We start from the raw sequence: 14,938 nt of genomic DNA on the forward strand, positions 1-14,938 counted from the left end.
GCCAAAATTACCAATGACCTCTGTGATGCATAATTGAACAGATGCTCTCCAATAGTCATTGTTACATGGTCCCTCTTCGGCATGGGGAAACAGTAATCACCTTCTTTCCTGAGACTTCAGTTTTTCTCTTGGCTGTATGTCACATGCTTTCTTAGGTTTTGTTTATCCCTCTCTGGCTACCCCCTCAATCATTTTTCCTATTTTCTCCTTCTCTGCCTACCCTCTGCTTATGTTAAGGGCTCTCTCTCTCTCTCTCTCTCTCTCTCTCTCTCTCTCTCTCTTCCTTTACATTCTCTCCCTTAGCAATGGCATCAATTTCTGTGACTTTAAACACTACACACACTCACTACATGGCATACTATAATATCTCTATATATCTTTGTATATAATCTCTCTCTCTCTCTTTCTCTCTCTCTCTCTCTCTCTCTCTCTCTCTCTCTCTCTCACACACACACACACACACACATGCACGCACTTTTCAATTTTTCTTCCTAGCTCCAGTCTTGAATATTCAAATGCCTACGTAAAAAGGGCACCCACAATGTCAACCACAATACCACGCGATTCAAACTGAACTACTAACCTTTCTTCATTCTATACTTCTGTGATCTGCTCCTGTTCCAATAGTTCCAACCACTTAACTTTTGAAAAAACTTCAGAACCATCCTTATCTATCCTTTCTCTAAGTGGTAGAAGGGATATCCCTGTCACCACACATACACATTCATGTGTTGAAACCTCGTTCCTTAATGTAGAGGCATTTGGAGGTGTGATATTTGGAAATTAGGTCACTAGGGTGAAGCCTTCATGAATGGGATTAAGACCTTTACAAAATAGACTTCTAAGATTCGCTTGTCCCTTTCACCATGTGAGACATGTGAAAAGATGGTCTCCTATGAAGCAGGAAGGGGGTTCTCAAAAGCCAGTGAAGCTGTTGGTGCTTTGAATCCAGCCTTCTCAAGCTCCAGAACTGTGCAAAATAAATTTCCATTGCTTATAAGGTGCCCAGTTTATGGTATTTTGTTATAGCCGTCCTGAAAGACTAAGATACCAAATTTAATCCATTACCCAATCTTATTAATTCTGGTTCTTAAAGATATCTGGAAATCTGTCTAGTAAAATACTCTTACCTGGGTCAAGACTGTTGCCTCTTGCCTAGAAAGCACTGACTTTCTAAGTGGAATTTTCATTCCACGCTTATCACCCTCCAATTCATTCTCAACATTAAGTCAGAATGAGCTTTTGAAAATCGCCTTACCTAAAACACTTGATGGCTTTCTATTGTGGTTAGAAGAATATGAAAAAGTCCCTCTTACTGTCTCAGGGCCTGCGTGATTGGTTTCTTGCCTACCTTCTATGCCTAACTTTCTTTTTCTGCCCTTCACCTTCCACTCTGGCTTTAGCTACACTAGACTTTTTCTAATGTCCTCAAATATGACACACCTTTTTCTAGCCTGGAGACTGCACACATGTTTTTTCTCCTGGCTGGAGAAGGCTCATCCCAACTGGGTAATTATTATTCAGCCCTCGGGTATCATCTAAAATGTTATATCCTTGAAAAGGAACTCATTACATATCCCCCATCCTAATTTATCTAGACCATTCATTTTACTTTTGTTCCAATTGTCAATTTATTGCCTCTTAGCCTCTGTTCAAATTCAACTCTTTTTTTTTTTTTTTTTTTTTTTTTTTTTATTGGTCGTTCATAACATTACATAGTTCTTAATACATCATATTACACGGTTTGATTCAAGTGGATTATGAACTCCCGCTTTTACCCCGTATACAAATTGCTGTATCACATCAGTTACCCTTCCATTGATTGACATATTGCCTTTCTAGTGTCTGATGTATTCTGATGTCTGTCCTATTGTCTACTATCCCCCCTCCCCTCCCCTCCCCTCCCCTCCCCTTTTCTCTCTCTACCCCTTCTACTGTAAATCATGTCTTCCATTTGTATTCTCTTGACTTACCCCTCCTTACCTCTTATATGACATTTTGTATAACCCTGAGGATCGCCTTCCATTTCCATGCAATTTCCCTTCTCACTCCCTTTCCCTCCCACCTCTCATCCCTGTTTACTGTAAATATTCTTCTCAAGCTCTTCGTCCCTACCCTGTCCTTGTTTACACCCCTTATATCAAAGGAGTCATTTGGTATTTGTTTTTTAAAGATTGACTAGCTTCACTTAGCATAATCTGCTCTAATGCCATCCATTTCCCTCCAAATTCTATAATTTTGTCATTTTTTAATGCAGAGTAATACTCCATAGTGTATAAATGCCACATTTTTTTTATCCATTCATCTATTGAAGGGCATCTAGGCTGGTTCCACAGTCTTGCTATCGTGAATTGAGCTGCTATGAACATCGATGTAGCAGTGTCCCTGTAGCATGCTCTTGTTAGGGCTTTAGGGAATAGACCGAGAAGGGGAATAGCTGGGTCAAATGGTGGTTCCATTCCCAGCTTTCCGAGAAATCTCCATACTGCTTTCCAAATTGGCTGCACCAATTTGCAGTCCCACCAGCAATGAACAAGAGTGCCCTTTTCCCCGCATCCTCTCCAGCACTTATTGTTGTTTGACTTCCTAATGGCTGCCAGTCTTACTGGAGTGAGATGGTATCTTAGGGTAGTTTTGATTTGCATTTCTCTGACTGCTAGCGATGGTGAGCATTTTTTCATGTACTTGTTGATTGATTGTATGTCCTCCTCTGAGAAGTGTCTGTTCAGGTCCTTGGCCCATTTATTGATTGGGTTATTTGTTATCTTATTGTCTAATTTTTTGAGTTCTTTGTATATTCTGGTTATTAGGGCTCTATCTGAAGTGTGTGGAGTAAAGATTTGTTCCCAGGATGTAGGCTCCCTATTTATCTCTCTTATTGTTTCTTTTGCTGAGAAAAAACTTTTTAGTTTGAGTAAGTCCCATTTGTTGATTCTATTTGTTAACTCTAGTGCTATGGGTGTCCTATTGAGGAATTTGGAGCCCGATCCCACAGCGTGTAGATCATAACCAACTTTTTCTTCTATCAGATGCCGTGTCTCTGATTTAATATCAAGCTCCTTGATCCATTTTGAGTTAACTTTTGTGCACGGCGAGAGATAGGGATTCAGATTCATTTTGGTGCAAATGGATTTCCAGTTTTCCCAGCACCATTTGTTGAAGATGCTATCCTTCCTCCATTGCATGCTTTTAGCCCCTTTATCAAAAATAAGATAGTTGTAGTTTTGTGGATTGGTTACTGTGTCCTCTATTCTGTACCATTGGTCCACCCGCCTGTTTTGGTACCAGTACCATGCTGTTTTTGTTACTATTGCTCTGTAGTATAGCTTGAAGTCTGGTATCGCTATACCGCCTGATTCACACTTCCTGCTTAGTATTGTTTTTGCTATTCTGGGTCTTTTATTATTCCATATGAATTTCATGATTCTTTTATCTATTTCTACAAGATATGCTGTTGGGATTTTGATTGGCATTGCATTGAACTTATAGAGAACTTTTGGTAATATCGCCATTTTGATGATGTTAGTTCTGCCTATCCATGAGCAGGGTATGTTTTTCCATCTTCTAAGGTCTTCTTCTATGTCTTTCTTTAGGGTTCTGTAATTTTCATTGTATAAATCTTTCACCTCTTTTGTTAGGTTGATTCCCAAGTATTTTATTTTTTGGGGGGATATTGTGAATGGAGTAGTTGTCCTCATTTCCGTTTCAGAGGATTTGTCGCTCATATACAGGAACGCCTTTGATTTATGCGTGTTGATCTTATATCCTGCCACTTTGCTGAATTCATTTATTAGCTCTAATAGCTTCTTTGTAGACCCTTTTGGGTCTGCTAGGTATAGAATCATATCATCTGCAAATAGTGATAATTTAAGTTCTTCTTTTCCTATTTTTATGCCTTTAATTTCTTTTGACTGTCTAATTGCTCTGGCCAGTGTTTCGAGGACTATGTTGAACAGAAGTGGTGAGAGAGGGCATCCCTGTCTTGTACCAGATCTTAGAGGGAATGCCTTCAATTTTTCTCCATTCAGAATGATGCTGGCCTGTGGCTTATCATAGATTGCTTTTACAATGTTGAGGTATGATCCTGTTATCCCTAATTTTTCTAGCGTTTTGAACATAAAGGGATGCTGTACTTTGTCGAATGCTTTTTCTGCATCTATTGAGATGATCATATGGTTCTTATTTTTAAGTCTATTGATGTGGTGAATAACATTTATTGATTTCCGTATATTAAACCAGCCTTGCATCCCATGGATGAATCCTACTTGATCATGATGTATAATTTTTTTGATATGTATTTGAATCCGATTCGCCAGAATTTTATTGAGGATTTTTGCGTCAAGGTTCATTAGAGATATTGGTCTGTAGTTTTCCTTCTTTGATGTGTCTTTGTCTGGTTTCGGAATCAGGGTGATGTTGGCCTCGTAGAATGAATTTGGAAGTTCTCCCTCTTTTTCTATTTCCTGAAATAGCTTGAAAAGTATTGGTGTTAGTTCCTCTTTAAAGGTTTTGTAAAACTCTGCTGTATACCCATCCGGTCCTGGGCTTTTCTTAGTTGGTAATCTTTTGATGGTTTCTTCTATTTCCTCTATTGTTATTGGTCTGTTTAGGTTGTCTATATCCTCCTGGCTCAATCTGGGCAGATCATAGGACTCAAGGAATTTATCTATGCCTTCACTATCTTCTATTTTATTGGAGTATAAGGATTCAAAGTAATTTCTGATTATCTTCTGTATTTCTGAAGTGTCTGTTGTGATATTGCCTTTTTCATCCCGTATGCTAGTAATTTGGGTTCTCTCTCTTCTTCTCTTCGTTAGCATGGCTAAGGGTCTGTCAATTTTATTTATTTTTTCAAAGAACCAGCTTTTAGTTTTGTCAATTTTTTCAATCGTTTCTTTTGTTTCAATTTCATTAATTTCAGCTCTGATTTTAATTATTTCTTGCCTTCTACTTCTTTTGCTGTTGTTTTGCTCTTCTTTTTCTAGGATTTTGAGATGAAGTATGAGATCATTTATTTGTTGGTTTTTTCTTTTTTTGAGGAATGAACTCCAAGCAATGAATTTTCCTCTTAGAACTGCTTTCAATGTGTCCCATAGATTCCGATATGTTGTGTCTGTGTTTTCATTTAACTCTAGGAATTTTTTAATTTCCCCCTTGATGTCTTCTAAAACCCATTGATCACTCAGCAACCTATTGTTCATTCTCCAGGTGATGCTTGCTTTTTCCTTTCTTCTTTTATCATTGATTTTCAGTTTCATTCCATTATGATCAGATAAGATGCATGGTATTATCTCTACCCCTTTGTATTGTCTAAGAGTTGCCCTGTGACATAGTATATGGTCTATTTTTGAGAAGGTTCCATGTGCTGCTGAGAAAAAAGTGTAGCTACTTGATGTTGGGTGGTATAGTCTATATATGTCAATTAAGTCTAGGTTGTTAATTGTGTTATTGAGTTCTATAGTTTCCTTATTTAACTTTTGTTTGGAAGATCTGTCCAGTGGTGAGAGAGGTGTGTTGAAGTCTCCCATGATTATTGTATGTTGGTCTATTAGACTCTTGAACTTGAGAAGAGTTTGCTTGATGAATACAGCTGCACCATTATTTGGGGCATATATATTTATGATTGTTATGTCTTGTTGGTGTATGGTTCCCTTGAGCAGTATGAAGTGTCCTTCTATATCCCTTTTGATTAGCTTTGGCTTGAAATCTATTTTATTAGATATGAGTATGGACACTCCTGCTTGTTTCCGCGGTCCATATGAGTGATATGATTTTTCCCAACCTTTCACCTTCAGTCTATGTATATCTTTTCCTATCAAATGCGTCTCCTGTAGACAGCATATTGTTGGGTCTTGTTTTTTGATCCATTCTACTAGCCTGTGTCTCTTAATTGGTGAGTTTAAGCCATTAACATTTAGGGTTATTATTGAGATATGGTTTGTTCTTCTATCCATATTTGTTTATTGATGTTACTAAACCTGATTTGTTATCCTCTTTGACTACTTACCCCCCTTTACTGTCCTACCTCCCATTGTTGGTTTTCAATGTTGTTTTCCACTTCCTCTTCCTGTAATGTTTTGCCAAGGATTTTTTGAAGAGATGGTTTTCTAGCTGCGAATTCTTTTAACTTTTGTTTATCGTGGAAGGTTTTAATTTCATCTTCTAACCTGAAGCTTAATTTCGCCGGATACACGATTCTTGGTTGGAGCCCATTGTCTTTCAGTGTTTGAAATATGTTATTCCAGGATCTTCTAGCTTTCAGAGTCTGTGTTGAGAGATCAGCTGTTATCCTGATTGGTTTACCCCTAAATGTAATCTGCTTTCTTTCTCTTGCAGCTTTTAAAATTCTCTCCTTATTCTGTATGTTGGACATCTTCATTATAATGTGTCTAGGTGTGGATCTCTTATGATTTTGCACATTCGGCGTCCTGTAGGCTTCTAGGATTTGGGATTCTGTCTCAATCTTCAATTCTGGGAAGTTTTCTCGTATTATTTCACTGAATAGACTGTTTATTCCTTTGGAATGGAGCTCTGTGCCTTCCTGTATCCCAATGACTCTTAAATTTGGTCTTTTGATATTGTCCCATAATTCTTGGATGTTCTGCTCATGGTTTCTTAGCAGACTTGCTGAGCTGTCTATGTTCTTTTCCAGTTGAAATACTTTGTCTTCATTGTCTGATGTTCTCTCTTCTAAGTGATCTACTCTGCTGGTAGTATTCTCAATTGAGTTTTTAAGTTGGTTTATTGTTTCCTGCATTTCTAGAATTTCAATTTGTTTGTTTTTTATTACCTCTATCTCCCTGTGAAATTGATCTTTGACTTCCTGGATTTGTTTGTCAATGTGATCTTTCATTGTCTGATTTTGCTGTCTCATGTCTTCCTTGAGACTCCAGATCATCTGAAGCATATATATCCTGAACTCTTTATCTGATATTCCATCTGTTGCAGCTATTACCTCTTCTAAAGTTGAGTTGACCTGCATTGCTTGTGGACCTTTCTTTCCTTGTCTTTTCATACTGCCCGCGTTTCTTTCTGCTTGGTGCAACTGTTGTGTTTTGAAATTTACCCCCTATTTATTTATGTTGCTCTTGTATACTTGAAAAGTCTCCCTTGCAGGTGCGGGCGGCGGCTGTGCCCCTACTCCAATTGGGGTGACGTGTCTACCACGCTGGCGGCTCTCTGGGCCTGTTCCGGGAGTGGAAGGCGGCTCTGCTCTGTCCCTATTCCAATTGGGGTGTCGTGACTACAATGCTGGCAGATCGCTGGGCCTCTTCCGGGCGTGGGCGGTGGGCTTGGCTGGCGGGATTCCACCTAATGGCAGTCCCTAACCTCCCTGCTTGCTAATTAATGGCTTCTCTGAGGCGCCACGCCTTCTGTAGCTGCGGGGCAGGCCGCGCGAATCAGTCGGCCTGGATCTCCGGGGTCCTGCTGCTGGCTGTTTTGATGTTACAAGCTGTTGGAGAGTGGTGGTGTATTCTTCAGCTTTCCCGGATGGTGGCCACTGACTGCCTGGATGGAGTGTCCGCTGTTTTGATGTTGCACTCTGAAGGAGAGTGGCGGTGTATCCTTCAGCTTTCCCGGATGGTGGCCGCTGACTGGCTCGGCGGAGTGTCCGCTGTGGGGGATGGGACTGTACCGCTTCCTTCCCCTTCTGAGAACCCGTGCCCGGCCCAAGGGTCCGTGTGGGCTTGGCTGGTGGGATTCCACCTAATGGCCTTCCCTAACCTCCCTGCTTGCCAATTAATGGCTTCACTGAGGCGCCACGCCTTCTGTAGCCGCAGGGCAGGCCACGCGAATCAGTTGGCCTGGCTCTCCGGGCCCTGCTGCAGGCTGCTGGGATCCCTGGCACTCTATCACTTTGATTTTTTCTGCTTGCCCCTCCCCCAGCGCTGGCTAGCCAGGTTTCCTTTTGGCTGCTACTGGGAGGAGGGGTTGGAGGTCAGGTGTCTCTGGTTTCCCCCTAGCCTGTATGGAGGCTCAGCTTGATACTCCCTCTCCCGGCAAGCCTAGGAGAGATTTTATGCGAATTCCCGCTGTCTGGGGGGTGAGCTGAATGACACCGACCTGTTTTGATGTCGCACTCTGAAGGAGAGTGGCGGTGTATCCTTCAGCTTTCCCGGATGGTGGCCGCTGACTGGCTCGGCGGAGTGTCCGCTGTGGGGGATGGGACTGTACCGCTTCCTTCCCCTTCTGAGAACCCGTGCTCGGCCCAAGGGTCCGTGTGGGCTTGGCTGGTGGGATTCCACCTAATGGCCTTCCCTAACCTCCCTGCTTGCCAATTAATGGCTTCACTGAGGCGCCACGCCTTCTGTAGCCGCAGGGCAGGCCACGCGAATCAGTTGGCCTGGCTCTCCGGGCCCTGCTGCAGGCTGCTGGGATCCCTGGCACTCTATCACTTTGATTTTTTCTGCTTGCCCCTCCCCCAGCGCTGGCTAGCCAGGTTTCCTTTTGGCTGCTACTGGGAGGAGGGGTTGGAGGTCAGGTGTCTCTGGTTTCCCCCTGGCCTGTATGGAGGCTCAGCTTGATACTCCCTCTCCCTGCAAGCCTTGGAGAGATTTTATGCGAATTCCCGCTGTCTGGGGGGTGAGCTGAATGACACCGACCTGTTTTGATGTCGCACTCTGAAGGAGAGTGGCGGTGTATCCTTCAGCTTTCCCGGATGGTGGCCGCTGACTGGCTCGGCGGAGTGTCCGCTGTGGGGGATGGGACTGTACCGCTTCCTTCCCCTTCTGAGAACCCGTGCTCGGCCCAAGGGTCCGTGTGGGCTTGGCTGGTGGGATTCCACCTAATGGCCTTCCCTAACCTCCCTGCTTGCCAAATAATGGCTTCACTGAGGCGCCACGCCTTCTGTAGCCGCAGGGCAGGCCACGCGAATCAGTTGGCCTGGCTCTCCGGGCCCTGCTGCAGGCTGCTGGGATCCCTGGCACTCTATCTCAAATTCAACTCTTAAAATATGCTACCTAGTAAAGGACTGAATTCCTTGACATTTACAGTACATTTACATTTTCCTTTACATTTAGCATAGTGCTAAGATTTCTCAGTAGAGGGTGCTAGAGGAGCATTGCAGGGGGAAGGGATGATCTTGCTCTTTCAGCTGCGGCAGGGTGGGTACACAGTGTGAATGTATGAACAACCTGGGGTTCTTTGTCTCAGCCATGCACCCAGAACACGCTGTGCTCCTGAAACCTTGCAGCTCTAGTTTGGCCTGGTGATCACCTTCCCGCAACTGTCTCCATAAGGATTTCCTTTGCTGTAGGTCTCTAGCCCATCCTGATGTCCTGATCTCCTCTGCTCATTTCCCTCTTCCCCTAGGTTTCCTGCCCCCCGCCCCCACATAGCCCTTTCCAGACCACCACTTCTTGACAAAGTCTTTCTAAAAATGCACACCTCATGCTCTAGGCCTTCTGCCACCTGAGAACTCTCATTCTCATTGCATAACTATCTAGCAACAACCAGCTGAGATTTGCCTGTCTGATCTGTGCCTGAAAGGGTTGTTTTCTGTTTGTCCTGTGATTACAGACTTAACAATGGCCTGGCAAAGTGGTCAACTCTGCCATCCTGTGAATTAAACTGATTTTCTAATGGGATATGAATCCCAAATCTTAGAGAGGGATCCCCCTTCCAAGTTAGTCATTTCTTGGATATGCTGTCTTGGTGTCACATAGAATTTTCTTATATTTTATACTTATTCTTTTATTATAGTTTAAGAACTTTTTATATTGAACTTCCCTTGTTTAAAAGCATTCTATGAGGCTGTCTTTTGGTTCCATCCAGACTGCTGCAATTTTCTTCTCCCTATAATTTTACTTATAGGACTAATCACAATTGTGTGATTATTTGTTAGTAACAGTCTCTTCCACAGAACTATAAGCACAAACAGGGCAGGCTTCGTGTCTGTTTTGATACCTTCCCAGTGCTTCCATAATGCCTGGCTAATAAAAAGCACTCAATAAATATTTGCTGCATGAATGAATACTGTGAGGCCAGGTTCATTTTCTGCTAATTTATTCTGTTATGTTCTTCTTATGCTCCATTAACTCTTCTGAGTCATTGCTATCTATTCTAAAGATCAGACAATGTATTCTGGAATTTGGAGCACTACAAGGGATCTGATTTTGGCTCTTTATAACAAAATAAAGCTGTATTCCCATCTCCATATTGATACCTATTGTGGCAATGACAGTCACAGTTGCATTTGCTCATGATAACTTTTTCTTTTGTGTACAAACTATAAAATCCACAATTTTTTTCAAAAGAAAACTAGAGGCAATTAAAACATATTTTAACAGCAGCTATTATTATCACTAAAGTTCCAACTTTTTCACATAAGTTCTACCCCAGAACTTATAACCTCAAATCCCAACAGGGCCTGGTGGGTAATTCAAATGACTGGGCTCAGGGTAAGAAAATGAGGAGTTGTGGGGATTATGGCCAATTGCACATCACATGCTTCACCTGAATTCATTTAATTAAAAAATTTATGAAAACACTATGGAAGCCAAACACAACACCTGCAAGCAACACCAGTCCTATGACCACTGCCTGGCAAACCCAGACCTAAAATATTGGCTCCAGATGCCATCTGAATTTCAAAAACCAGGAATCTTCAAACAAGGAGTGCCTGACTTAAAGTTATTTTATGTATTTATTTTGCTGAAAATAACATTGAAATCTAGCTATTAATTAATATTATTAATAATATTAATACTATTTTATAAGAGGAAACCAAATTATCCATCAAAGGCAGTAAGTACATAATCTCAGGATACCAATCTCAAGAAAGAACAATTGGCAAGCTTAGATGAGCTGTTGTGAAACTCACCTAGGCTACAAATCAAAATCAACTTGAAAGCTTAGAAAAAAATGCACAAATTCAAAGACCACTCTTGAAGATTCAGGAAGAGAGGAGACAGTTTGTGTACTTTGAAAAATTCTGGGGCTTCTGAAATAACACCTAGACTGGAAACTTCTGGTCTGTTCCACTTTAGCACTCAGACAATAGAAATCAAGGATAGATCATCATTTCTCATCCTAACTAGAGAAAATTTTTATTTCCCTGCACTGGAGGGAGACAAAGTTTTTCAGAATAGTTTATAGGGCTCACATTTCCATGAAAGTATAGCACCCCATGTTCTGTGTCACAAATAGATGGCTTATATTGTATGTACATATATATGTGTATATACAATACATATATATGTATTGTATATACATATATACACATTAAAATCTAGCTATTATTTAATACTATTAATACTAATTAATACTATACACACACACACACATATATATATATATATATATATATATATATATATGTACAACTTAAAGTTAGGAAACTAGGGTAATGTAAATTAAAGGAAGAAAAAAATAAGATTGTGTAATGAATGAGGTAAAAGATCAAAACTCCTGCTTTGAACTCACAAATAATGTCAAAGTGAAGCCTGTAGGTGGTCCTTTAACAGATGGGAGAGTGTATGCACTTCTTAGGAAAAAGAGTCCATCTAGCTCCTGTCAACACCCAGACTATTTCAAGAGAAACTGGAAATTGAGATGTCCACGTGAAACCTCTGTTTTTACCATGTTTGCATCTGATTAAAAAGTATTAGACACTGGATTTCATGGGGCTGATAAAACACTTATGCTGACAAAATGTGAACTGCACATTAGAACCACCTGAAATGCTTTCCCCATATGTATGGGCCTGGGCTCCATCCCAGACCTGCCAAATGAGAAACATCTGGGAGGAGAACTAAGCTTGCATATTTTGAGAATATTCCCTAGATGATTCCAATTTTCACCTATAGGTAGACATCACCTAAGAGATTTTGGAAAATGAAAGAAGGTATTCCAGGCCACTTTCCTGGTGCTCTGCCTCAGGAGCATTAATGACATCCGAGTCTTATCACACAGGGAACAGTGCCTGAGCTCTTCAGTCCGGACCAGCTGTGCTTTGCCTTAGGTCCACCTTGATTTCTCTAAATATTCAGTTTGGTTCTTATTTTCTTGGCTTTGATAAGAAAGTTTTCACAGAGAAGATGAAAATAGGAGCAGACAAGATAGAAACTTATGCCAGCCTTGATTTATGCAGTAGCAGAGAAAATAAATTATAATTCTCCAGGCTTTTGAAGAAAGAAAAAGTTTCTAAAAAGTCACAGAAGAGAACACTGTTTCCAGAATCCTGCAACATGGCACCAAACAAGAGAATACTTGGGACACAGAATAGTTCATAGGACTGCTTTGCCTATTGCTTCTTGTTCTTCTCCCGGGGCCAGCCCTTACCCATACCCTCAGTTACCTTTTTATGTTTGTAATAGTGGAGACAGCCATCATGTTTCAGCACAAACCACCTCTTCCTCCAACCCTTCATGAAGCCAGAGTGAGTCCTCTTATGTAGATAGCCACGGCAGGTGGGCCGGGGGGTATTGGGACAGTGGCTGATGTCAGATCCCACCACCAAAGTCAAGATGTCTGGACCTAAAGGCATGAACATAAGATGGTTCAGTGGCTAGAAATCTTAAAATCAACTGGAAGGACACTACTGTTCAGGAGTAGATGAGGAAACAGTTATAGCTTTTAGAAATGGAATTAAATAGAATTTTAGCTTAGGAATGAAACGAATTCCTTAGCAATTAAAACCCTCATGTTTTTTAGGAAAATACAAATTGGTGAGGTAAAGTGACTTCCTCCAGGACTCACATCTTACAAGGGGTTGAGTCAGATACAGGACCCAGGTGTCCTGACTTCCAGGACACAGTTCTTTCATTCAACCATAATGACCTATTGGTTCTAATTGTGGACTCAGTTCTGTTCATTTTCATTTCGGGCCTATTTGACCCAAGTAAGCAAAAGGGAAGATTTAAGTCACTGCTTGAATAAGCAAAAGGGAAGATTTAAGACACTGTTTCCAATAATGTCTCTCATCAAAATCGATTACCAACCCTTGAACTTGGAAGTAGAAGAAGATCTAGGAGGGCTAAAGTGCTTCCCCCCCACCTACATATCTGACTTAAGCTAAGACTTTAACCCTGAGCTTCCAGATTCCTATCTTCTCTTTCTTAGAAAGCCTTTGGTGCTTGGATTTAATGGCATCTTCTTCCCCATAGGACTGGATGGTGTGTAGCTTGGGGAAATTGTCCCTGTCCCTGTTAATACGAGGTCATTGTGCTTTGATGCTGCCAATGTGGACATAGACTTTTATCACACACCTATCTTATGATGTCTCAAGACAACACTCTGAATGTCACTCAGACAGACAGCAACCCTGACATGCTTTGAAGACTGCAAATGGGGTATGACTTCATTTACAATTCCTCTGAGAGAGAGGCCACATCCCTGAAGGGGGACATTTGGCCTTGGCTGCACTGACTTCATCATGATGTCTGACATTGAGATTACCGATCTGTTTAGAGCTGTCTATGGAAATGGGGGTCAGTGAGGAGACTCCTCTTCTATAAATGACAAGCTCCAACCCAGGGGATCATTCCTGGCTGAGCCACATGGCCCTGAAAATAAAGATTTGTCCCAGAAAGGCTGACACAGTCTTAACTTTAGCAGCACGCAATGCACCTTGGTAATTAAATAACTCTCTGTGTGTCAAGATAATTCTTCATTGCCATGTAAATACATTTTAATTTATTGAACTGCCCTTAAGCTCCTGTCAAAAACACATCCAAAAAAATTAGAAGAAATGCTCCGGATTGACCAGCAACCCACAAATGTCTTTGTCTTTGGACTTCAGTCCCCAAAGAACTGCACTCCTGGACTAATATGCATAGTTGACACATCTGCCAATTTATTTATGTACTGTTGCAGTGGGTGCCCCTTGAGGTCATTTTCCTCTTGCTTACATAGTCTGCATATGGGTTTCTCTGATACTGATCAGGCCAAGCTTGTATTTCAGTCTGGCCATAAACAAAACTTGGTGCACCACAAAAAATTCTCTCTGGGGTAGGGATACAGATGGCCCTGCTGCAGCATAGTGTCATCATAGTAGAAGAAAGTTTTTCACAAGCAGGTTTCGGACATGAGCCGGATGCATCGGGAGTTTCTGAGTTCCAAACAGCTGTCGGGCAGTGGTGGTTTTTATACTATTCATCCAATTCTATCAGGGCCCAGAGAACTTGGATCTGACATTCACAGAGAAGCTTAATTTAAGATTTTAGACAATTGATGTTACCTTCAAAAAAAGTTATTAGTATAGTCATTGTAATATGTGTGTGTGTATGTGTGTGTGTGTGTGTATGTGTGTGTGTGTGTATGTTAAAAGAACTAAATTGTCAAGTAGGAATGTTTAAAGCCTCCTGGTTTTGTTATCATATATTTATTAACTTACTGGGAGCTTAAAATTAGAAAGTGTCTTTAGTTCAATGCTTTAAAAATCAAATAAGAATGCAAATCAGCCAGTGGTTTGCTAAACTGCATATCCTCACTCAGTTGGTCTGCATGAGGCTTGAGATTCTGAATTTGTAACAAGCTCTCAGGTAATGTTTGACTACAATTTGAGTTGCAAGTTCTCAGGTACCTCTCAGTTTCCAAGAGGCTCTGTTATTTAGCACAGTCTTTGCCACCAACTTCCCTTTCTTCCTTTCCTTGATTATGATTTACCATTCTCTGCCTGCTTCCATTTTCAGTCCCTATATTTCTCAGCAACAAAACTAGCTCCCTCCTTTGCTTCTTTTTCTATGTATCTCTCCAACCTGAAGAATTACTTTCCTTTTCTGGACATCTTGCTTGTTTTTTGGTGGTGGGTGGGATGAAGGATGAGGGAAAGTAAATATCTGCAGCCTGAGATTAAAGAGTCAAGAGAACTTCCAGTTTCATTAGATGAAAAAAAGCTTGAAAACTAAACCTTTAGCAAATTTAGCTCTTTGGTGAGATGTTCTTCAAAACAAAAGCTACCCAGCAAGCTCTTCTTCCCTAGCACTTTGGCCCATAG

At 41.2% G+C, this 14,938-nt stretch overlaps 1 protein-coding gene across 1 annotated transcript in view; it reads right to left on the bottom strand.

Annotated features, from left to right (window-relative positions):
- LOC113187287 (uncharacterized) overlaps positions 1 to 14,938 on the bottom strand; it is a 118,136-nt gene that overhangs the window by 54,059 nt on the left and 49,139 nt on the right. Inside the window, exon 7 of the mRNA XM_026395030.2 lies at positions 12,299 to 12,477. Within this exon, the coding sequence (XP_026250815.2) occupies positions 12,299 to 12,477 (179 nt within the window). The remainder of the gene's footprint in view (positions 1 to 12,298; positions 12,478 to 14,938) is intronic.

This window comes from Urocitellus parryii, chromosome 1 (assembly GCF_045843805.1).
Source record: "Urocitellus parryii isolate mUroPar1 chromosome 1, mUroPar1.hap1, whole genome shotgun sequence".
Taxonomy (NCBI): Eukaryota; Metazoa; Chordata; class Mammalia; order Rodentia; family Sciuridae; genus Urocitellus; species Urocitellus parryii.